General features: G+C 43.7%; 1 protein-coding gene across 1 annotated transcript in view; it reads right to left on the reverse strand.

Annotated features, from left to right (window-relative positions):
• Window positions 1–437: 437 nt before the first annotated feature.
• Window positions 438–24,379, reverse strand: part of UBE3A (ubiquitin protein ligase E3A) — a 60,781-nt gene continuing 36,839 nt past the window's right edge. Inside the window, exons 7-13 of the mRNA XM_037053801.1 lie at window positions 16,434–16,578; window positions 14,444–14,649; window positions 13,871–14,035; window positions 12,524–12,679; window positions 12,370–12,443; window positions 2,964–3,107; window positions 438–2,188 (exon numbers count right to left, since the gene is read on the reverse strand). Coding sequence (XP_036909696.1) covers window positions 2,068–2,188; window positions 2,964–3,107; window positions 12,370–12,443; window positions 12,524–12,679; window positions 13,871–14,035; window positions 14,444–14,649; window positions 16,434–16,578 — 1,011 coding nt within the window. The 3' untranslated portion in view covers window positions 438–2,067. The remainder of the gene's footprint in view (window positions 2,189–2,963; window positions 3,108–12,369; window positions 12,444–12,523; window positions 12,680–13,870; window positions 14,036–14,443; window positions 14,650–16,433; window positions 16,579–24,379) is intronic.

Here is a 24,379-nt window from a genome sequence, read left to right on the forward strand (position 1 = left end):
GCTTCTTTGGATTATTAACGGCTGTGTGCGCCATACCAACACACCACCCTGTGGGAAACAGAATTTCTGCACAAAAAACCCCTTTGAGAATGTGCCAGGAGTGCATGAGGGAGAACCTGCTGTGGTGACAATGTCTACTGTTTTCATCCTCCCTAAGCTCCATACCGCTCAGTGCAGTGTAGGGGTGGGGTGGGGGGAGCCACCTGGATCTAAGCAAGGGGGAGCAGGTCGTCTGGATCACCAATAACTTTTTCTCTCAAAATATTTTTAAGGGTAGTTTATTTTGAACTGTTTGTTAAAAGCCTAGTCTATATCTGATAACCTATACTCAATTACCATTCAAAAAATTCCATACAGATACGTTATTACAGCTGTAGAACGTCAATAGTATAATGATGATAAAATGTGAGAACTGAAGAGCATGGATTTCTTTATGAGTTTATTATATAAAACGCCCCCGGTGATCTCTCGTCTCCCTTTCATGGCACGCGAGGAGAGGCCCTCGGGGGGACGCAGCAGCAGGAGGAGCCCTTGCATCTGGCGGGGTTCACACCACATGGGGCTGAGGCCAGCCCGCACTGTCTTCCATTCCAGTGAGCCGCGGTGGTGGCGCGCCGTCCTCGCTCATTGCTAACAGGTTAAAACGGTGGGAGAGACGCCTTCTCCCGCCCATGGTTTGAAAACTGCACTGCCCTGCCAGTTCGAACAGTCAACCTGTCATTCTGCTTAAAACAAGGCACAAGCTCAGCACAGCAGCTGTAGCTTGTAGTGAAAGGATATATCATATGTCTCTCCTTAGTTAAAAATACATAATCCTTTTATTTTATATTGCAGTAAAAGAAATCAACATCATAGACACAGAAGACTAGAACGGGGAAGCTACTTACTTCTTGATGTCCAATGATTTAAGCCTATTTGTACTTCACCATAGTACGTGAAAGTAGCATTTAACACTTAAATTTTGGAGTAAAATTTAATCTTTCAGGACACACGGGGGGACTAGGACTTAGAGGCGCAGCCCGCTCCCAGCTGCACAACTTGGCAGCAACCCTCCATTAGGGGCCGTCCTTCCCTTACGGGCCACGCGGGCTGGGACACGAGAGGATGCCGACACTGAGGGAAGACTTTGGATTGTCTATTTAAATGCAGGTAATAAGTAATTAATCAAAATTTATTTTAAGTGCACTTTCACATGCTTTGACTTTAAAAACAACAAACTTCCTAACGTTCTTGCGACAGGCTCAACTCATCATTTCTTTTGGCCAAATGCACTTTTCCCCAGTAAACTCAAAGGACGACGACGAGAACACGAGAACAAAAACAAGCCCTGTCCTTCACCTACTAGGAAAGATGACTGGCTACAAAGCAGGTCACTGCGGACGCACGAGGACGACACGGTGGCACAAGTGGCTGGACTCAGTGGTGCGGGGACTAAAGCAGAGCTCTGAGGGCTGCAGGTAACATTCCGAGTCTCCCTTCCGTCTTTATTGATTTCAAGATTTTGCACAGAAAACTCTTTGGGGACTAGAACAGCAGCAAATGCATCACACTGTTTTCAAGACTTCAAGTTTCGAAAGCAAATTGTTTAAAAAAAAATACAGTTCCTGATTTGAGTTGGCTACAGGGACGAGGCAGAGCACGTACTCACTTGAAGGTTGGCCGCATGGCCCGTGGGCAGGCACGCCCCTGCTTAGGGGGTAGTTTGGTTGGTGGGTGTCTTCTCAGTACTCAAAAAGGCTCAACCTCAAGCAGTAATAAACACAAGCAAAAGTGATTTAACCATTAAAATAAATATTCAGAAAAACCTCTCTGTACATACAAGTGAAAGGATAAGTACCACTTTCACACACAAAAATAATAATAATAAAGGCTTTGTTCATAGAAGTAGCTGACTGTGCTGTCCCAGCCCCCAGAGCCCCGGCAAGGAAGGGAGCAGGGACACGATGACTCGGCGGTCCGCTACCTCACAGCCTGCGCCCTGGGCTCCACCCTCCGCCTCATCCCTTCTGGGGTACATGTTCAAATTGAATTTTTTTTCCTTTCACTGGTTTCCTTTTTTCTTTTTCTTTACAGCATGCCAAATCCTTTGGCGTAAGTGATGGCCTTCAACAATCTTTCTTTGAGTTTTTCTTTGCTGGAATATTCCGGCAGTAAAAGGACATTAAAGCAAGTATGAGATGTAGGTAACCTAAACAGAGTGAGAGGAGAATAAAACCATTAGTGGTGGGCAGGCAGTCCACACCATAGTGCAGCTTGTCAACTAGTACACAACTGCCAAACCCCAGTCTGTCTGTCCTTTACAGCTCACATGAAGGGAAGGAGAGCGCCCTGCACCTATTGAGCCTGTTGGAGGCCCTCGCAGCTCAGGACACAAGCTTTTCTCACCGCAGGGCTGGTGTCAGCGCCCACACAGTGGAACCCAAGTCCCTGGGAAGGTAAGGCCCTTGCTTTAAGGTGGAGGAGACACTTTTGACACTTGTTTTCCCAGTGTTAATGGGCATCTAACACTTACAGACAACATGCCTGTGTGTGAATGACGTTAAAAAAATATAATTAACCTCACATTAGCACCAGCAGGAAAGGAACAGGAATGTTTCTGCAGGTGGGAACCAGGAACTCCGATCCTGCTTCCGCAGGGTTTTTACTCACCAAAAAGGCTAACTCGTGCCAAACAGAGAGCCCTTGAATAATCAGACTATGACACTGATAGTGACAATTCAGTGCTGGACGACCTCCTGAACCTCAGTTAACCATTCTAAACATTACACAGTAAGGCTTTCAATTCAAAATTCTGGCCTCACACCAATGAGCATAAATGCAAATCAAGTGAGCCCTGTAGTAGTAACTTAGAATGTGTAGTGACGCCAGCTTTTAAAAAAAGTTGTCAATAGCACAACCGTGTCTGCACTGACACTGAGGAGGTTAACTGGACAGGGCACATGTGTGTACAACCAGACAACTACCGTTCTGTGTCCGGGCCATTCTTGGCTATGATCATCTTCAGCTTCCCCAGGCCGCCCACAGGTGCTCGGTCCGTGCCGGTCGTGAACTGCAGGAACAGTCTCTTCTGCTCGTCGGTGAACGAGTGCACAATTTCCCAGAACTCCCTGAGGAGGGAAGACAGGACAGAGATTGTAAAATGAATGTGACTTTCTGGTCTGTGTTAGCAGGAAACCTAGAAGTTAGCATCGGGAACACTCAAGATGTAGTCTAGAAATTCTACATTCACACATTTAAAGCTCTTAAGTTTAACAGTAAAAACCAGGAACCCTAAAATAATATTTAATAATATTAATATTAAATAATAATAATAATTATTATTATTTAATTTGTTCAACCAGAACAAATAATAATGTAAACTGGGGCAATCCATGCACTGAAAATAACTTGGGGGAAATGGGGGCGGTGCTGCTCCGTTGTCTCCCCTCCCCCAAAGACACCCTTGTTATACTTACTCCAAAAACAAACAAGAACCCAGTAAAAGAATATTTGGCAACTAATTATTAGGGGGAAAAACTAAAAAATAGAAATATTTTTAATGTTTAATTGGTGGAAGAGTGATTCAAGCTGTGATTTGAAAAGTCCTCTCAAGAACCCTGGTGGAGAGCAGTAGCCCATTTTCCACGCCCCGGATCACAGTGCTCGTGCTGCAGCCCTGGCTGGCCCACTGTGTGCTGACCACTCAGACAAGCTCCATTTTCGTAGACCTCCGTGTCCTTGAAAACAGTATAGGCACAGGCACGAGCACTGGAATTGCAGCTCCTTTTCCAGGTATGACAGCGAAAGCCACAGCAAACCACACTGCGGCACCTTCCTTTGGGGTAGCACGTATGATGTAACCCAGAGCCCCTGGATACCAGGTGGCAGTCAGCCCCCTCGTGCTGCAGGGCACCCTGCAGCTTCACGGAGCCACCTGAGGGCAGTGGACCAAACTGGTCTCTGTGATCAGTCTGGCCACGGTGTTAATTCGGCGCTTTCTAGTAAATGAGAATGTAAAATCCTGGGGTTACTAATGGTGGCTTATATAATGAAACACTTATTAGAAAAATGTGACTATTTAGGAAAGTCAAAGTGAGGAAAGGATCTTCTGTGTTTCCATATAAAAGTGATAGCAATTCGATCGCAACCATAAGCCATATGCATGTTACAATACAGAAAATCTGATGAAATCCCCGTGAACGCAGGCCTAAAGTAGGAAAAAGAGTAGCAAACCCCCGTGACATGGGAGCTGCCGTGTGAACACCACAGCCCATGCAAACTCCGAAGGAGAGCACAGATCGCGGTGTGGCGAGCTGAAAGGGAGACAGCGTCGGGATGGAAGCAGCTGATGAAAATGGCCCTTGTTTCACAAGGCAAAACTCAAAATCCAATGTGCTGAGCCACAGAACACGCTGTGGAAGACAACACCATGACCGCAGCCACGGAAGAGGAACAGACCCCTATCAGTGGGAGACCATTCACAGCCCCCGATTCCTCCCCACATCCCCAGGAGAGCTAACAGCAGGTCCAGAATCCAAATAAAGATATTGCCAAAAAAACTACACCTGAAAAAAATCTCACAAAGAAAGGGAAACCCATAACCCCAAAATTGCACATGAGGGAAAAATGCAACACTGTTATAAACACACAAATGTCAGGCAGAAGAAAAGGAGAATATTAAAAAATCCTCAAAGGAGAAGACATGTAACTATCAGGACAAAGAAGTTAGAAAACAGAAACTAAGGACCAAAGCAGAATAAATGAAAAATATCAGTATTTAACTAGTCACGCAGGAACTTCTCGCGCTTGGCATATGACAGAGGAGAGACGTGTATGTGCAAATTTAGGGAGGTTTAGCACTTTAACTTGCCCAGAAAATGACTGATAATAGAGCAGCAAAATGAAAAGATGGTAACAACTACACACAGCTCCAGGCACAAGAAAAGATGATGAAGATGCCACCTTCATTCACAATGAGGAAAACACAAATCAGCGTAGAACAAGAAGAGTATCTCAGTTGGGAAACTTGAGATGAAGACTGCTCTTTCTTGCTGCTGGTGGGAGTGCAGACAGTGAATTTTCTGTGACGAACATGGTAGCAAATGAAAGAAAGGGAAGACAGCTCTGCCTTGAGATGGGTGGATCCTGGTATTTATAGGGAAATGTCACACTACCTCTGACCCATGAGAAACATACCTGCAAGCAAAATCATTTAGTTGCAAAGGCCATATACTTCATGCAGAAAACTGACTTGTAAATGCCATTCCCCAATAATTTTCATTAAAAAATGGCTTACTTCAGGCCCTCAGGTAAACTAAAAGAAAATATCAAAATTTAAGTCATGTTATTAAGTATGCAAAAACTATTAATTAATTGCATACTCTTAAAAATATGGACCTAGAATTACCCCCCCCCCCCCCAATCCTTTTCCAAATCACCATTTCTCCCCCTTCAGGTAAGGGTATATTTACTAGGCCCCAAAATAGGGATAAAAGGCAGGTGATGGTGTAAGGAAGACAGCCACAGCAGTGAGGACAACATGATGTTGACTTTCCTCCCCTCATTAGTGCTCCCCCTCTACCCCATGAAAAAGACCAAGCAGGATGGGAAGATGAGACTTTCAGGCAATTCCTTCAACACAACTGGGAAACAAGCTATCCCCCAAACTCTCGCATGCGCACAGCCAGCAGCTCAGAGACCTTGCAGGGACGCAAGGGCCAAGCCTCTTGACCGGTAGCTGCCGAGCACCAGCAACATGGGAGAAGTTGCATAGGATCCAAAAATAAAAGGAAGTCCAAATTGACACCCAAAACTGAGAAGGAACTTCTGAGGTAATGTACAAACAAATCAAATCAAGGATAATAAAAGCAAATAAAAATGCAAAACACCAATTAAGTTTTTAGTAATTGTTCCAAAACAATTGCACAGCCCTCCTGAGTCTGAGAAGCTGTCCCAGCCTTTGCCTCCCTCTTGCAAGGACAGAAAACGTAGTTCACTTTTAAAAAACAAACAACACAATGGGATCAAACTCAAATGAAGGTGACAGAAGAGTTCTAGGTGTTGTAATAGATAGACTAGGCAGTAATTGGAAATAAAAGAAAAAATAAATCTAGAAGCACCATGAGAACACCAGAGAAAGAGAAGATAAAAATGTGAAAAATCAAGAAGAAACGAAACCGCCCTCATCTGTGCACCGCCCCCGCCCCCCCCCAAACAGGCTGGCACTGGCCTAGGATCCTCCTGGATCCCCCAGGGGGAAAGGTGATTTCGAAGCTCAAGTAATTGTCAGGGACTGAGGAGCCCCCGCTGCCACCGCCATGCACCCTACAGTGTTCAAGGAGCCACAATCCCCAAGAAGTGCGCCTCGCCCTCCACACACACAGCATCACTGGACAGCCACCTGCAGAAAAAATATATGAATGGACCCCGAGTTTCCTAACCTCACCACCACAACGTCCAGGAAATGGCCAAAAACTAGAGAAAAATTGACAGAAACGAAAGAAAACCTAGTGATACCAGCACTAGGGTCAATGAGATATGATTCTACATATGATTACTCATTATAGTGAAAAGGAGCTCAGTGGAAGTGGGAGAACTGTAAACCACTATGAGCCAACTCAAGAGTAGAGATGAAACAGGATGAAAATCTGAACAAAACACAGACTAGTGTCTCAGGTGCATGTGGAATGTGACACAAGGCTGGGACGGGGAGAGGCACAAAAGACCATGTAAAGATCATAAATGAAATACTTCTTGCAGAATGAAGGCAGATGGAAAGGATGTGTGATTAGCAGACCTGCCTTCGAAGACTGACAGTTTAAAAAGTAGCAAAGACTGGGAAGAGCAGAAATGAGCAGAGTTCTCCTTATGAGTTAATGTTCAGGACAGTAATATGAACTAAGTGGAGCCAGAGTTCCACACACATCCCGGGAAGTGGTGTCGGTGCCAATAGCACATTATATGACAAACCAGCACCTACAAGAAGGTTAGTGTGATCGCACAAAACAGCACTGACTTTATAACCCACAGAAGGCAAAAGAATAGAAGGAAAGAAACAGAAAAACAAATGGCAGGCTTAAGCCCTAACACATCAATAACTACAAATGGTCTACATGGCAGTGAAAAGGCAGAAACTGACTGTCTACTTTTAAAAAATATACTTTTAAAAAATACAGTGAATTAACTATGTGCTGTTTATAAAAATTAATTTCAAGTCCAGCAACAGGTTGAAAGTAAAAAAGATGGTGAAGAAACATCCACAATAAGAAAAACAGGAACATTTATATTCATCAGAGGCAGAGCAGAGTTACAAGATGCAAACAGGGCCCTTATATGATGAATCCACCAGGACCACATGGCTGTAAATGGCTGTGCGGCACATGACAGAGATGAAAGAGACAGGAGAAACAGACAAGTGTGCTCTCCTACTGATTTTCACCATCCATGAAAAAGTAATTCAATGGACAAAAGATAAAGTAGCATATCCAGAGAACTCTCAAACCCAGCAGCTTAAAAAGAAAAACAAAAAAACCCTGAGGTGCTCTTTACACTGATTCAAGAGAAATGAACATTTGGTTAACCTAGAAAGAGCGTGTGGTTCTTCACAGCGCCTTGTCTCACAAGAGCTGCAAACCAGAATTGAAAGTTACAGATATGAAGGAAAATGACACCACAACATTAACATATTTGGAATACAGCTGTAAACAGGGCAGAGAATAAAATTTAAAGAACTAAAAGCTTCCACTGGAAAAGAGGGAAGGCCGAAAGTCAATAATCAGTTCTCAATAAACTGAAGGCGGGGGGGGGGAGCCTGAAAAGGAAGAAAATAAAGAGATGAAATCAATGTAATTGAAAACAAGAAAAATAATAGAGAAATAAAAAGCTAGCTCTTTAATCAATAATTTTGACAAGGCTCTCAATAAGACTGACAAGGAAACAGGGAAAACACATTAAACCACTATCTAGAATAAAAAAGGAGATTGATCAATTTAGAGCCGAACACAGATGAGCCTCTCCTCAGATGACCCCATCTACCAGTACTCACAACTCCCCCAAAAGAATATCTCTAGGCTCTTATGGTTTCATGGGAGAAGTCTACCAAACATTTAATAAGAATTAACACCATTTCAACACAAGCTCTTCCAAACACTTCTCAACCCATAAGGACAAAGCTATAGACCAACATCTTGTGTGAACTTGGACACAACAATCACTAACCCTTTACCAAGTCAAATTATACCGGGTGCAAGTCTGTTTCAGTTCTGGAAACTCCCTTAAAGTAGTTCACCCTATTGATAAAGACAAATCGTCACATCCATGGATGGAGGAGAAGCTCACTGATGGTAATAGTCTCAGGGGAAAACTTCGTAGAACGTGCAGAGCTGTAAGTAGGATAATGTCGATTAGCGACAAAGACCCACTCTGAGAAACGAGTCACTAGTTGGATCAAAAGACTGACAGTTTAAAAAGTAGCAAAGACTGGGAAGAGGAGAAATGAGCCCCCTCGTCACAACCCTCTCACAGACACAGATGGTCTGGGCTGCCATCCACCTGAGCCGTGCAGCACGACGACGCTGTAGATGACTGTGACGAGGTGGCAAGTGCGTGCGTACAGTAGCGCTGTGGAGGGCGCCACCCATGATGGAGCCAAAGAAACACAATACCACTTACATTCACTACGGCAGAAAACACATTCTTAAACATAAACTAAATGACACGTGTCACTTANATTAGCGACAAAGACCCACTCTGAGAAACGAGTCACTAGTTGGATCAAAAGACTGACAGTTTAAAAAGTAGCAAAGACTGGGAAGAGGAGAAATGAGCCCCCTCGTCACAACCCTCTCACAGACACAGATGGTCTGGGCTGCCATCCACCTGAGCCGTGCAGCACGACGACGCTGTAGATGACTGTGACGAGGTGGCAAGTGCGTGCATACAGTAGCGCTGTCGAGGGCGCCACCCATGATGGAGCCAAAGAAACACAATAACACTTACATTCACTACGGCAGAAAACACATTCTTAAACATAAACTAAATGACACGTGTATGGAATCTGTGTGCCAAAAACAACTGACGGAAGAGGTCAAAGAGCTCACTCAGTAGGGAACCGTACCATGTTCACAGATTTCTGAGAGAACCAATGTGGCAAAAAATGTCCATTCTCCCCAACTGGACCTCAGTGTGGTCATTTCTGTCAAAATCTCTTATGGTTCGTAACATACATAGAAAAGGACAAAGGTGTCTGACATTGACACGGTCACCAAGGACGCACAGTTACAAAGACAATGCTTGACCTTGGCCACAAGACAAACAGCAGCACACCAGTCAATGGAGGGGAGTGGACAGTTCAGAAACAACCTCCACACAGACGTTACCCCCTGATTTTTTAGGAACGCTCACAAAACATAAGTCCTTGGAAACAGGAAATAGGAAGTCCTTTTCAATGAATTGAATGGAAACAACTGGTCATCCATAGACAAAACAGTGAATCATAACAAAACTGTAAAAATGTATTCAGACGAAATTTAGGAGTAAAGGTAGGAGAAAATCTTCAGGGCCTAAAGCTAGGTCAGGAGTTTTAAGAAAAATGAAAAATGAGTTCATCACACAGGAAGTCTAATAAGACTAGGGCCAGCTATGAAATGGAAGCAATGGAAGCAAACCACAACTCACAAAGGACAGGGAAGGACGCAGAGGGTGAAGCTGTAGCAGGCTTGTGGCGGCCGTGGGCAACTATAACCCTACTTTGGGCCCACTCTGTGTGAATAAGTGGAAGTCCCACACTGAAAACCAGACATTTTACCATCAACAATATACAGACGGCAAACAGTCCATGAATATCAATGTTGTCGAGTTAAACTGGACCCTCATTTGCCCAGGGAAATGAGAAGCAGCACAGCAACTCAGGGAAAGAGTGTGGCAGTTTGATTAATAATCTACATGCCATCGGCCCAGTGATCACACTCCTTGGCATTTGCTGCAAAGACAGACATATGTTCATGTTGCACCTGGACGTTGGCAACAACCTGAGTGTCCTGTACTGGTCATTCGACAGCCATCCCACAGCCCCCTGCACAGCCAGGAAAACAAATGAACCGCCACCAGCTGACTGGGTCCCAGGACCTCAGAGGGCAGTCAGCAAGTGTGTGAAGAGCTGCAGAGAGCGGAGACTGGTCCGCAAGCTGAGCCACAGCGGTGTCCTAACAGACTCTTCGCTAGACAGGTGGAAGGCTCATTACTGTGGACGAAATAGGTGCCGGGCCCCCAGGACCAATCAACCAATACTGAAAAATGACATTGACTAAATCTATACTCATATCAAAATAAAACTTAAAACACAAACCTTCCCACAAAGAAACCCAGATAGTGTCACTGGTGAATTTGATCAAATATTTAAGGTAGCAGAAATTGATAAATGTAGACATGATCATAGATTAAAAAGAGTGATGTGTTCATAAACTAACAAACCAGAAGCTGGACTCATCTAGGAATGAAAGGCCGGTGGATAAACATTGAAAAGTTCAGTGGAATTAGTCACATTAACAGAAGGGTTCAAATCTGAACTGATCAATCAGGCCTTTGAAACAGAACTATCACTTGAAGCAAATTGCAGTCTCTGCCTCTCAGCCCAGAAATAAGGTGGGGAAGGGGAAGGGCATTTGAAGAGCTAAGATAACCTTGGTTATCAAGTCAAACACAGACTTGGGGTTTTATCAGCAGCTAGAAAACATGCACAGACCTTCTTGCAACTCAGCATTTTCAGTTTTCATTAATGCTGTGCTTCTAAAAATTCGTATTTTTAAAATAGTTTATTTTCATTAATTGTATTTCTGGCAAGTGTAAGTAGGATATTTTAATAACATTAAAAATATGTCTGTCGTATTTTACATTATACTAGATGTTATACTGTTTATTAGAGCTTCAGATTTCTTTATTCATTACATTACATGAAACTGTAAAATAAAAAATCAAGATACCGATAATCCTGGGGGCAACTTTTACTCTGCGATTATACTCAGGGAAGTCTCCAATTCCCTACTACTTGTAGACTCTCCTTAATGAACTAGTTTTTCATACTCACTAACTGTGGGATCATTGGGAGCTTCTTAAATCGGTTAGTCCATACACTACAAGTGTGCCCTTGAAACCAGGCCTCACATATGACATTTAAGACCTTAATTTTAAAAATTGTTTCTTCATAAGAAACACCACCAGCTCTCGCCGACTCTTGGGAACACCGAGACGCCGCAGCCTGTTCCCGTCTGCAACCCTGTCACTGACAGACGCCATTTCCCCATCACCACATTATCTTGACTATCATACTGGACCTCCTGGTACACAGCAGAACACACGTTCAAGCCTGCTGCTAAAAATCACCAAGTTTTGCTACAAAGAAAAAATACCAGTAACCTACAAAGTGACAGGACAGAACACACCCTACTATAAAACAACACAGCACACCCTTGGGCCTCAGAGCAGTAGGCTGTGGTGAATGGGAGAGGTCCCTTGCTGAGGGTTCCCCACATCCAGAACATACCAAGAACTCATACGTTTAAACAGCAACCCACCCAGCACCAAAAAAAATCCCAAACAAGTTGATTTAAAAGTGGGCACAGGGCCCAAGGAGATATTTCTCCAAAGAGGACATACAGAGGGCCAAGAGACATGAAAAGATGCTCAAAGTCACTAATCACCAAGGAACTGCAAATCAAAATGCCCACCTGTCAGAATGGCTATGACCAAAAAGACAACAAACAAATGTGAGAATGTGGACAAAGGGGAACCCTCGAGCACAGCCGGGAGGAATGCAGTCTGGTACTGCTGTTGTGGGAACCAGTAGGAAGGCCCCTCAAGTAATCAAACAGCAGCTATTCGACCCAACCATTCCACTTCCGGACATTTATCCAGTGGAACAAAAAGACATTCAAAAGGATACATACAACTCAGCAGTGTTATTCACAATAGCCAAGGTCGGAAGCAACCTGTTCGTCTCTCGATATGCAAATGGATGAAGGAGATCTGGTACTTAAAAAAGAATGAGATTGGACCTCTGGAACAACGTGGACCGACCTGACCTACAGGGCTTTCTGCTCAGTGAATAAAGTCAAGCAGAAAAAGAAGAACCATGTGATTGTACTTCTATGTAGAATGTAAAAAATAAACCACGGAGGAAAAAAACCAATGGTTATCAGAAGGGAGGGGGATGGTGGGATGGATAGAAAAGAGGAAGGGAACTAAGCAGCACAGATTTTTTTGGCAGCCACAGGGCCAGGTGGCATGGGCCTGCGAGGGCAATCATTCCTAAGTCATGGAAATGTCTAATCACGAGGCAGTATACCTGAAACCAGTATAATAACGTGGTAACTAAAAAAAAAATAAACACCTCACCTGATTAGAACAGAGTCCCTGGTATAGCCACCATCATATTCCGTAGTTTCTTCTAGGGCTTGGAAATCTAGATTCTGCAAATTCAAAGAAATGTCTTAGCACGCCGTCTGCCACACGAGTACAAACAACACGTCAGTAGGCACTGCTTTCTTACCCGGCTTCCACATATGAGCAGTTCAATTTCCTCTGGTCTGAACAGGTACTTTAAGGGAGATTCATTGGTCACCATATGAAAACCTCTCCGAAACGCCTTGAACTGTTTTTCTACTGATTTATTGAGAATGTAGTCAGAATAGAGATTGACAAATTCCTGTAGAAAACATTAACCAAAAGAACTTATGAACTCTACAAACGAAATACACCAAACTAATGGGCTGCAGAGTTTTATCATATTTGTGTTTATTTTCCCAAAGGAAAAACAATGCAAAAAGGTGTAAAAATTGAAATTCTATACATGCAAAGGTAAATACCTTCAAACGTTTTGTGGCTGTCAGCAACACCAACATTAACCTGTAAACAGTGTGTATGTTCCCTAATACATGTGTGTTTCCATTCTGGCACCTTATTAAATAACACATCAACAGCATGTGGAGGCCCCTCCACTAACTACATCATGCAGGGCACAATGAGCTGACTTTGCACAAACCAGGGAGTCTTGTGGCTGCTCTTTGCAAGTATTTGGGAGCTGCCTATTGTACCCAGCTCAACACATAAGCTATTGCACCAAATCAGAAGGGAAACATAGTTTGTATTCTTAACGAGCAAATATTTTATTGGAAACTAATCATGTAAACATATTTTTAGGTATCATAATGCTCCTGCTCTGTTCTTTCTGGATGCTTACTCTGCTAGCGCACAAAGAGATGTGATTTAAACAACACTGCACACATGTGCCCACTAAGTGCCACCACTATGTGTTTGGTGACAAGGACACTGGTGGTACAGCCCCAGGAAGCCACAAGTCACTTCCACTCTCCCCCACCCCCATGAGGGGCTTCGTGCCCCACTGCATGCTGTCCTGCCAGCTTATTTCCCAAATGTAAACTGGGGCTGCAGCATTTTCAAGAACTTAAGTTACTTGCCGCCTTGTGTGTTCACATACACTATGTCAGACACCATATTTGTAGATACCGTAGTTTGCCGTGTATATGCATACCCATGTTTTCAGCCCAAACTTTTCAGGAAAAAGATCTTCCATTTTAATTAATGCAATTATTTATTTATTTATACTTGCAAACAAAACCAACTATTGTATTTTATAGTATTTTACAAACATAGTTACTGGTTTCTAGAGTTACACTTTTAATGCAAAAACATACATAAAACAATTAAAACATTTATATAGGTGCAGAATTAGTGGTGCCCATTTCTTCCTGAAAAATTTGCACTTTTTAAAAAGGCTCATTATACATGGCAAAATATGGCGATACTTTTAAAATTACAAGCATCATGTTCATCGACAAACAAAAACACGGAAAACACAGTGATATAAAAACATTACCTTCCTGTTTTCGTTTGTAATTGGAATTTTGTCCCCATTTTCCTTCAGATCGTACATCATTGGGTTACCAAAGAGGTCCGTCTGTGATATCTGGAAGGTGATCATCATATCATCTTCCACATTCCCTTCATACTCCAGTAAGTCCTTTAAGCTCTGGTACAGAACCTAAGAACCAGAAAGGGAAAGTCAGGGTCACCGCAGAATCACCAAATACAACCGTTTGTAGTGCTGTCATTGGGTGGGGGGCATGGGACCCTAAGAATTCAAACACAGGTAGCTGACAAGACAGGAATTAAGACTGATGTGCACTCTCTGTGAGGGACCCCTCCCACCCTGGTTTAGTGATGGACCATGGCACTCCCGGAGTCTCGGGTCAGGAAGGACATGGGGGAGGGACAGACACTAACTGTAGCCACCCAGCTCCCTACTCTGTCCTCGTAATTTCACGTGATCTCATTAAAGTTTAAAAACACTTAAAACATGCTTGCTGACAGCAGTAGATAGAGATATATATTCCAAAGTTTCCCCTTTGAGGCAGTGAAGGGTAGCAAGGATCCCACTGAAAAGACTTACAGGGTGAGAGTCTCCCAAGTCACGGAAAGTTCCTTTCTTCCCCATCAGCTTCCTGTACACGACCATGGGGAAGTGCACGTCCAGGATGCAGTTGTTGTAGATGGCCAGGCCCAGGACGATGCCGATCAGAGTGAACTGGCCCTCAGTTTCAAATGAGGATGGATTAAACCAAAACAATTTTGTAGATTCATCGTATGTGAACATACCTGTAAAAAAGGATGTTAAAAAATACTATTCAAAATATAAAATAGTTACATGTGCATATATTTGAATTTTTATAGTGCACCCAGATTTTTTCTCTATTACTACTCAGAAAACAAAGTTCAAATATGTCATGATTATAAACTGGCAAAGTTAGGTCTGTATATATTTTGAAGAAACCAAGGAAACAAAGTAATAAGCAACTTTTGTGGCATTTTCCAAGAAGTTTCAGAAAATGTTCATTAAGTTCCAGTTCTCTGATCGATTAACACAAGTGATGGTTACTGCATTCATACTGCATCCACTGTAGGGGTGAAAAAACAAACAAAAAAAAAACAAAAAAAACCCCACGGGAAAATAATAAAATTATATTCAACTTTAACAGCACCTTCAGAGTGCTGTAGGGTGTTTCACTTATAAAAACACTCTAATTCATAAGTACTGTTCAAAAAACAATTTTTGATTTTCTTAAGGGAAAGTTTTGTGTTTTCAAACTTGCACGAGCCACTGAAATATCTCCAGCACCTTTCTAACCCAGTACGGTGGCACCATGTGCAGAGCTACTTAATCCGTCTGATACGACTAGACCGCGTCCCATCATGGAATTTACAGCATTTTTGTTGCTACTTGAAAACTAGATAAAAATAGATTTAGATCTAAAAAGGGGGGTATTTTAAATTACAACTGCAGAAATCCATACCGTCCGTAAATCAATTATAAGGTTTTTTAAGTTTTACAATAGTTCATTTTAATTCAGTTTGTGTGAAATATAAACAGAACTTTAAAACAATCCCCTGGTCATAAGACTGTCAATTAATGCAATTTAGTGTTCGTGAAATAACACTGAATATTACCCAATTTGTACATGAATTTCACAGTTTACGTTTAAACTTTCTACAGTCCTAAATTACAACAACATAACTTGGAGTACTAATGGCTTCATTTAGTTATAAATACAGTTTTGAGAGGGTCAAATGTATGTCCTTGGTATGAAAAGCCAGACACTACAAGTTAATTACAATACACATTACACAGGTGAACTCTCATCTCCTTGTCTGAAAGAAGTGGAAGTACAAGGAGATTCCACTTTGGACACATTTTCTTCAGGTTCCAGGAAAAACATCACATATACAGAGCATGGGTCTTCTAAAACTTTTTTTGTTACCTCACTACCATTATTTCAAATGTACTTACATCAAGTAAAAATGTGTAACATGTTTTTCTTAGAAGGATTTCCGCATATAATAAATTCTTTATAACTAACATCTGGCATTTTAGACACATCAGACTTTATGAGGCATAAGGGTATCTTGGTTCACTCGAAGCACATGACTATGATTTAACAATTAGCCTCACACTGTGCTCAAATGAAACGCCTGGGAGGGAAAGGTTATCAGATGCAAGGAGGAAGGCCTGGAGTTCAAAATCTGAGGGAAACTGTGGTAAATTACTCCATTGGGGGCCATCAGCTGGTGCCCCCAGGTTGGGATGGGACACACCAATCAGGTGTTTTCTCATGTCTTGGGACCCCTGTTCTAGGGTGCCCTGGTTTCAGGAAGGCTGTGACTCCAAACACTCCATTCTGTTTATCTAGAGGATAACCTCCTATTAAAACATTTAGTTAAGTAAATAAGAACTTGCATAAACAAGTGAGGTAAACTAGCCCAAGAAACACCCCAGTTTGGTCCGTGTCTGAGATCCTCGGTTACTGCTCATCAACACTGCCTTCTGCTGCTCCTCACAGGCGGCACAAAGACGGGGCACTAAGGCACACCCCTAAAGTGCTTACCAATATCCGGATTGAAGATTTCCTCCACAACCAGCTGGAAAAATTCTTTGGAAACACCGCCCTCATCGACCCCTTGCTCTCCTTCGAACTCCACGTACAGCTGTTTCTTCAAGTCTGCAGGGTTTTCCATGGCGATCATCTCTAGCTGGAGAGTGAAAAGACAAAGTGAAGACAAGATGACTGCCAGTGTTGAGAGAAAAACCAGCTAAGAACACGGAGAAGCAAAATAAACACAGGGAGCCGGGGGTGATGAGGCATATAAAAAGTTCCTGGCTTTGGTCTGTTTGTACTGGAAAAAGAAGCAAAGTGGTAAAAACCCAGTGAAGACCTAGACTTGGTTTGAAATATGGGAAAATAGGACAGAAATGAAACTGGCATAGAATATTAAAATGGTTACTTTGTAACTTTCGATGTCTTAGGAAATTGGCATAAAGTCAGAATCAGCCTTTGTGTTACCTACGTAAGAAAGTTGGGCTATAGCGTTTGGACACGGAAGTCAGCAAAGCTCATGACTACTTAAAATCATTTCCATGTAGAAGTTTGACTTCCAAATTGTTCCCCATTTGGTTTTTTTTTTAGAATAAAGACAGGAATTAAGTTTTAATATCTATTAGGCCATAAAAAAATTTCAGTTAAAAATAGGGAAGCTTTGATGACCTCATAAGGCTTATTATAAATTACCACTTTTATGGATTAGAACAAATTTTACATTCGCTTTCTCATATCCTTCCTCTTAATTTCTTGCAAATTATCAAACCCTACTTTCCCTCATTGCAACCCTAACTCTTTACCAGTTATTTCTTGATTTCTTTATACCTAGAGAATAATGAATATATGTAGTGATTTGTGCTGTGATGAGTCAAGTCACAGCAGATTCTGATGTGAAATATTTACACTGCAATTTGTGTATCTAAAATTTATTAACAGATGCCTGACCGACCGTCCAGCTTACTTACTAAATCATCTTTAAATGCCTGCCGGCTGTTTGTTTGGAAAAAATCTGCAAAACTTGCCAAAACAGAATATTTAAGGGTGCTCAGATTTATTGCCACTATTCCAAACAGAATTTTTTAAAATTTTTTGAGCAATGCAAACATCACTGGAATAGACAAGAGCCCTAAAACAATGACTTCACATTAATAACAATAGTTTGGACATTCTAGAACCCAATAGCTGGCAGCCCAGCCCACTCAGAGGTTTGCCATCTATGGCGGGGGTGGGGGCAGAATATGCATCCCACACAGTAATGGCATCTACTGCTCACCGCTCATGGGGCTCTGGCGTCAATGGTACCTACAGAAACACATGCGTGTACTGGATGTCATGTAAATAGATGTCTTTCTGGGGCTTACAGAAACATTCTAAGAACCAAGACCAAAATGATCCTCTGGAAATCTGCAACTTTTGGATTCTGTGTTTCTGTGCATTTAGAGTCTTGAGCTTTAGGGAACGTGTGGGCCATGGTGGTCCCTAATGTCTGCAGGAATGAACGCTGTGCGCCCGTCTGCACCAGGGTGTTCAGTTTCGAGAGTGCTGTGCACAGGTGGAGTCAGGGTACTTGATACTAGTGTCAGGTGACAACTGTTAACTTTCCAACTTGAAGCAACTCGGTGAAGCCTTAGCTTCCTCATCCACAAAAGGGGATAATACTCTTAACATGGCAAAGTTTTGAAGGTGTAACAAAAATATATGAGCAGGTGAACTACTTATTCCCTTCTAAAATAATTTAGCTCTTTCAATAAGAGATGCAAATGATTTTAGCGTGTAGTCCCAAATTGTGAAAATGACCTTGGGGGAAAATATTCCAACCAGAATGTAAGGACCCTGGGGACCACCGGAGAATTTCCATCCTAGCTCTGATACGGCTCGCCAGTGAGGCCAGGTTCCTGCTTGGGCACTGAAGGGTGTGAGTCAATGGTCATACGTGGTCGTACACCCTTATGCATGGCATCTCAGAGGAGACCAAAACGATCATGCACCACAGGAAGCTTCCTAAAGCTCCTCCTCACCCACATGGAAGAGAGGGACCTGACCTCCGTCACTGGGACCCATAACTGTGTAAAGAGTTTGGCGGGGAGTCCCCGAGTCCTAGACCTTCCGCCTGAGACACCTCATAGGACGGTAAAGCCTATTGTCCTTCATACTTAGCAGGCCTGCACATTCTCACCAATGCAGAGCCTCTCTGCCTTAGTGCCAAAGGGTTTGAGGCAGTATGTTCTTTTTATCTGTGATAATTACAAACATTGTATTTGCTCTAGTGTTAACTGCAAAATGAGCATCATTGAGCATTATGTTGATAAATTATGTATTGCATTGATAAATGAAGTGCTGATTAGAAGGATCCCCTGCACAGCATATAAGAATCAGCTGTTATTGTTACTTTTACTCCAACGGTTCTGAAATGTTTCTCAGGCTGTTAAAAGAAGTAATTCGGACACCAGTACAAGAAGGTCCCAGTAATGACCATGCACCACTAATGCGCATCACTGTTACAAGCAGTGCACATGTTTCTCCTCACTGGGTCTCCGCCACAGCCTCAGGGGGTTAGTAGGCCCCTGCCCGGTCAGAGTGAGACACTGAGAGGGCTGAGATGTGACCCGGACGGCCGTGGTTCTCTGCCTCTCACCGATGGGTGATGAACGGCCTTTTACGAAATTATGAGCAATTTTGATTTTGTTTCTTTTTGTCTTAACTTTTACTAATTATGTATTACATTTGCTAAATGTGTAAAAAGTGACTTGAAAAATACTTCACCACGTACAGTTCCATGGGGGAAGCCTATCTTTTAAAAAACAATTAAGTGCTCTGGTAAAGGCCATCATTATGTAAGACTGTATTTTCATTTTCCTTAAAAATAACCACTTCAAACCCATTGTTCAACTGGAGATTAAAGAATTGTAAAGGTATCAATATATCACTTTATTAATAAATACATACCACTTAAAACTGACTTTTCAAAATCAAAAGGTATCTTTAATGCAGTATATTCAGAAAGTGGGAAAATGTCAATTAACATTCTGAAAAAATTTGTATGCATCCTTGAATTGAACTCATGTAATAAATACATACACCTTGAATTTCGTATGTAGCTTTTCTGGGAGCTGGGTATGGAGGCAAGATGACAGGTTGCTGGGGAAACCAAAACCGCCCACCCCTTCCTTGTATGATGACTTCCTCTTCACTCTAGGGCTCCTGATTTTATCACTTGATGGATAAAATGATTTCTAATTTCTAAACTTTTAAGTGGCCATGATGATGAAATCCTAGAAAGGCCATTTTTAAAAAACTGACGTGATATTTAATTCACAGATTCAGGTGGAGAGAATGATAGCTCAATATAAAAATACACTCGCCAGTCCTGGCCAGTTGTGGCTCAGTGGATTCAGTGTGGCTGTGAATGAGGAAGTCACTGGTTCGATTCCCAGTCAGAGCACAGGCCTGGGTTTTGGGCCAGGTTCCCAGTAGTGATATAAGAAGCAACCACATATTGATATTTCTCTCCCCCTCTTCCTCCCTCCCCCTCTCTCTAAAGGTAAATAAAAAAAATCACATTAGCCACATTTACCACAGTCAAAAGAAAAACCCCAGCGTTTAAAATATGACAGTATTCTACTACGTGTGTCGACTCCATCCTCAAACAGCTGGAAACAAGCCCTTGATGTTACCAAAGCTTAAGGGCACCACTGAGGTACAGTGGCCTCTCTGAGACCAAAGAATAACTCTGGAACCCCTGGGAAGGGAAGGACTGGACCGTGAGTTACATACAAGCTCGTGACTCTGCTCACACACTGCTAGTGACACGGTTCCAACTACGGACCAGAACAGGATTTCTACATTATCCAGAGACACATGATGTTTCCATTTCTCTTTCTCTATGAAGCCGAGTTTCTCATCTGAAATCCCAGAGGTCTCCCAATTCTGCCACTAACATCCTCTGCAGGCCAGAACCTCCACGTTTCCCTTTTCTCACACGTGACACAGGGGTTTGGTGACTGCTCAGAATTACTGTGTGGTGCTGCACAGGTCTAGTTCATTCTCTTGTTCTACGCCAAGGGCAGAAATGGGGCATGAAGTCCTGCTTTCAATTAGAATAAGCGTGAGGAACAGTAATGGCCACCACATGGAGCACCAGAGTGACCATGTAAGACAATAACTTCACCCAGAGCAGTTCCAGATAATCTTATTCTGAAAGCGCAGTAGGCGAGTCAATAAACAAGCCCCAAGTAGTGTTTTCGACCATAACTCAGAGTGTCTGCTTGCCAAGGGAGGTGCTGGGCACTGGGCACTGGGCACTGGGTGAGCAATTCTGAGCAGAGCCCTTGGGTGGAGCTTTCCTGGCCAATTCTGCCTCTGGGCCATTTCTTTGGGTCTTCCATGTCTACTCCTGAGTCTGAGACTGAGGCCCTGACTCATCTACACTCAGCCTGACGCCACCACAAAGCCTCACCCTCTGACAGCCTCCCAGGGCCCCAAACACGCCCTCGTGTGTAAAGATGGCCTCCAGAAGCGAGTACATGTGCCCACAGTCATCTCCCCACTGTGGCTTTGTGGTCTGGCTCCATCAGCACACCAGGGGCTCTCCCCAAGGTGCAGACTCCTAGGACCCACACCAGAGCCCCTGGTTTGAATATCTACAGGCCAGAACCTTGGTTGGTTTGGGGGTTTTCTTTTTTTGGAACAAAGTGCCCCTTCAGATGTGAAGGAGTTAGGGGCACCTCCCAGATGGCAAACATTGCCCTCTTCCAGGACACTTACACCCTCAAGCGCCTAGCATAAAAAGTAACATACTCTCCCTTGAGAACGTGTTTAAGAAAAATGACTGTGTACTTTTGAAAAGGACACACAAAAGATGTTCCTACAAGGAGTAAAAACCTCATCACCTTAGGACTGTCTCCAGTCCATGGGGCTGGGCTCTGAGCTCAGGTTTAGTATCACTGTAGTATTTTCTAAGAAACAGCAATAAAAAAAAAATGTGAAAATCAGTCCTGGGGGAAATAACCCAGCGACTTCAGGGTCTGGGGCAGTTCTGAAATGACTCTGAGCTAATAACTCTTTGTGCAAAGACAACTTGCATTTTGTATTTCATTGATTCTAAAGTTCACTGTACAATTGACAGCATCGTACAACTTACGGCATTTTTCTTTTTTTAGTAGTAATAAAACAACAGTATGTCCTACAATCAGTCTTATCTTAGGTTCAATAAAATACACTAAAAACACTAATTTCCCGGCTGCCATCCAAGACAGTCCTGCTAAGAACCCCAGTGGGAACAATTTGCTACATGGCACATGATTGCAGTGAACGTGTTAAAGACAAAAACCCTCAGTAATTACCAATCCCCATTACTCCCCACCCCCTTTCTAAGCTGGTCAGTCTCACCATTGACGACTGAAAAACCAGAACCAACAGCAAACGTGTTCAGGGGGTTGTCCACAGGGCCCGGCAGCAGCAATGCCTGCTTGAGTGTGGCTGGCAGGGGAATAGTGTGAGTGTGATAATACATAGTTTTATTTTTGAACACATCATGTAAAATGTTACATGGTGTGCTTCAGTGTGGTAGGGTTATGCTGCCGAGTGACATGCTCACGAGCCTGTAATGAGACTCTAATAAAAGGGGCGCTTTCTGTGCCAGACCCTGGATGTGGTGACTGCTCCCTGGGCCTCACTTGGAACCGAACGGGCCCTGAATTCCGAGGCTCCCCCCAGCTCCTGCATTAAGCTCACTGTGAGGTTACTCACTTCCTCTGGCCTTCCTGACCCCGCACTGTAGTTCAAAATGAAAGGATCCTAGGAAAGTGGTCAATAGGTCTGCTTGCCAAACCGGGACAGGAAGCAAAGGAGGAGGCTTGGAAATAGCTAATAGGTCCTTAGAGACTAAGATGTTTAAAATCCATCAGCACTTTTGAAGTCCACCTGAAAGGCTGATCTTCAACTATGTTCTGTTACTAAAATACCATGACTCTATTACCCTGCTATGAATTTTTTTAAAAAAGGCAATTATCAATTTGACTCCCAAGATCTTTTGTGATACTTATTCTTTAATCTTTTCACATTGCATTATTTAAAAAAAAGGTGGGGGGGGAGGGAGACAGGAGTTGGGAGTGGGGCCTGCCGAGTGCCCAGGAAGCCCACCAGCGGGACCAGCCTCCAGCTCAGCCAGCTGCCACCGCACCGGGACTGCCTGGGGGATCGGGAATGCGCAAGTTCAGAGACATGGAGTGCACACTGACAGCAGGTCACACCACACTGAGTTCTGACATAATCACACAGAACTCACTTAAAAAACCACCTGCAGCCCTGGCTGGTGTGGCTCAGTAGATTGAGCGCAGGCTGCGAACCAAAGGGTCACCGGTTCGATTCCCAGTCAGGGCACATGCCTGGGTTACAGGCCAGGTCCCCAGTGGGGGCTACATAAGAGCCATCCACACATGGATGTTTCTCTCCCTCCCCCTCTCTCTAAAAGTAAATAAATAAATGTGCCTTTTAAAAATTTTTTTAATTTAAGAGCTCACAGTGCATTTTACCCTAACGCCCACAAAGGGAGTCCTTGAAAACCAAAACAACTGCTTCCTCAAAACCCCAGATGATAGTTTAAAAGTCAGAGTAAGGCAGAAAAAAAGCACCTAAACTTTCGTGGGCCCCTCGCCTTGCTTTACTAGTGGAGGGAGGACAACAAGGCCGAGCACATTCACGAGCAGAATGGGAAAGCACATTCAAACAGCACACAACTTCCGTAACCTCTGGATTGACTCACACAGAAAGAATGTCACTGCTTTCCCGAGGACAGGACAGCCATGCCTGGGAGCCAGAGACAGGACCCAGCCAGAGAGGCAGACACACAGCGTGCAGCTTGGGAACGTGCGTGTCTGCCGTGACAGTGGAAGTTCAAAGGCCCCATGAACTTCCCACGAAGCCCCACTCCTGGTCAGACCCGCTGTGCTGTGCCTCTGACAAGTGATCACGAGTCACTGCGTCCATTACTACGCACATAGGCTCGAAACCACCCAAGCGAAATGAAAAGGCACCAGAAAGTAAGCAAGGGCTTAGGTTAAGTACCAGTGTTTCCCCTGTCCGTGGCACGGGTTCTTCCCCTTCGTTAGTGTAGAACACTCACTGCCTCCCCGTCTGAGTGGACAGTGAACTCCACTTGACACTGAGGACGAAGCAGCAATGCCAGGGGTAGGTAGGTAGGTAGGTAGGTATGTAGGTAGCAATGCCAGGGCTACCTACCTACTGTTACAGATACAGTAACACTCTGTGACCCAGTGCCCTAACACAAATATAAATTTTGTCACAACAGATGGCGACTGGGTTCTGCTTTCCAGCCAGGCCCACCTTCTTAAATGGGGCACTGGAATATTTTCTGTGGGGGAAGGAACAAGCAAGGAAACCCGCGTCGGGAAACAGGGTGCTAGAAGGCGGCTACTGGTGCTCCCAGTCTCCCCCCGCTCGGCTGCCCTGGACTGGGGTGAAGGAGACTGGCACCCTAAACTGCAAGATTCCTGAAGTAGCTGCTCTTTTCCCACAAGTCCCACCAACCCTGAGGTCCCGAGGGGCCCATGTGGGGAGAAACGACCCCCATTGGGCAGCGCCACACAGGGACACTCGAGTGACCCAGTAGGACCTGGCGAGCAGTCACGCAGCCAGGACCTCACCCGGGGAAGGTCTGGGCGACACACCCACACATGACATGGCTTCTGCTGCGCTGCTCCCGGCTGAGACTTCGCAGACACACACACGCACTGCCCCCCCCGCGCCTCCCTGCTGTGCTCGGGCCGTTCCGCAGCATCCCCTTCCTTCCTAACCAGAGACACTTTGGGGTTAGTTGTCAAGATTTACAGAATCTATTCTTTATCAAAGAGGGGGGTTCAATACAAAGCAATACTTTGTGGAACACACTGATGAAGCTGGACAGAAACAACTAACATATTAATACATTTGCAATT

This window comes from Sturnira hondurensis, unplaced genomic scaffold, assembly GCF_014824575.4.
Source record: "Sturnira hondurensis isolate 20B ecotype Veracruz unplaced genomic scaffold, ASM1482457v3 Scaffold0007865, whole genome shotgun sequence".
Taxonomy (NCBI): Eukaryota; Metazoa; Chordata; class Mammalia; order Chiroptera; family Phyllostomidae; genus Sturnira; species Sturnira hondurensis.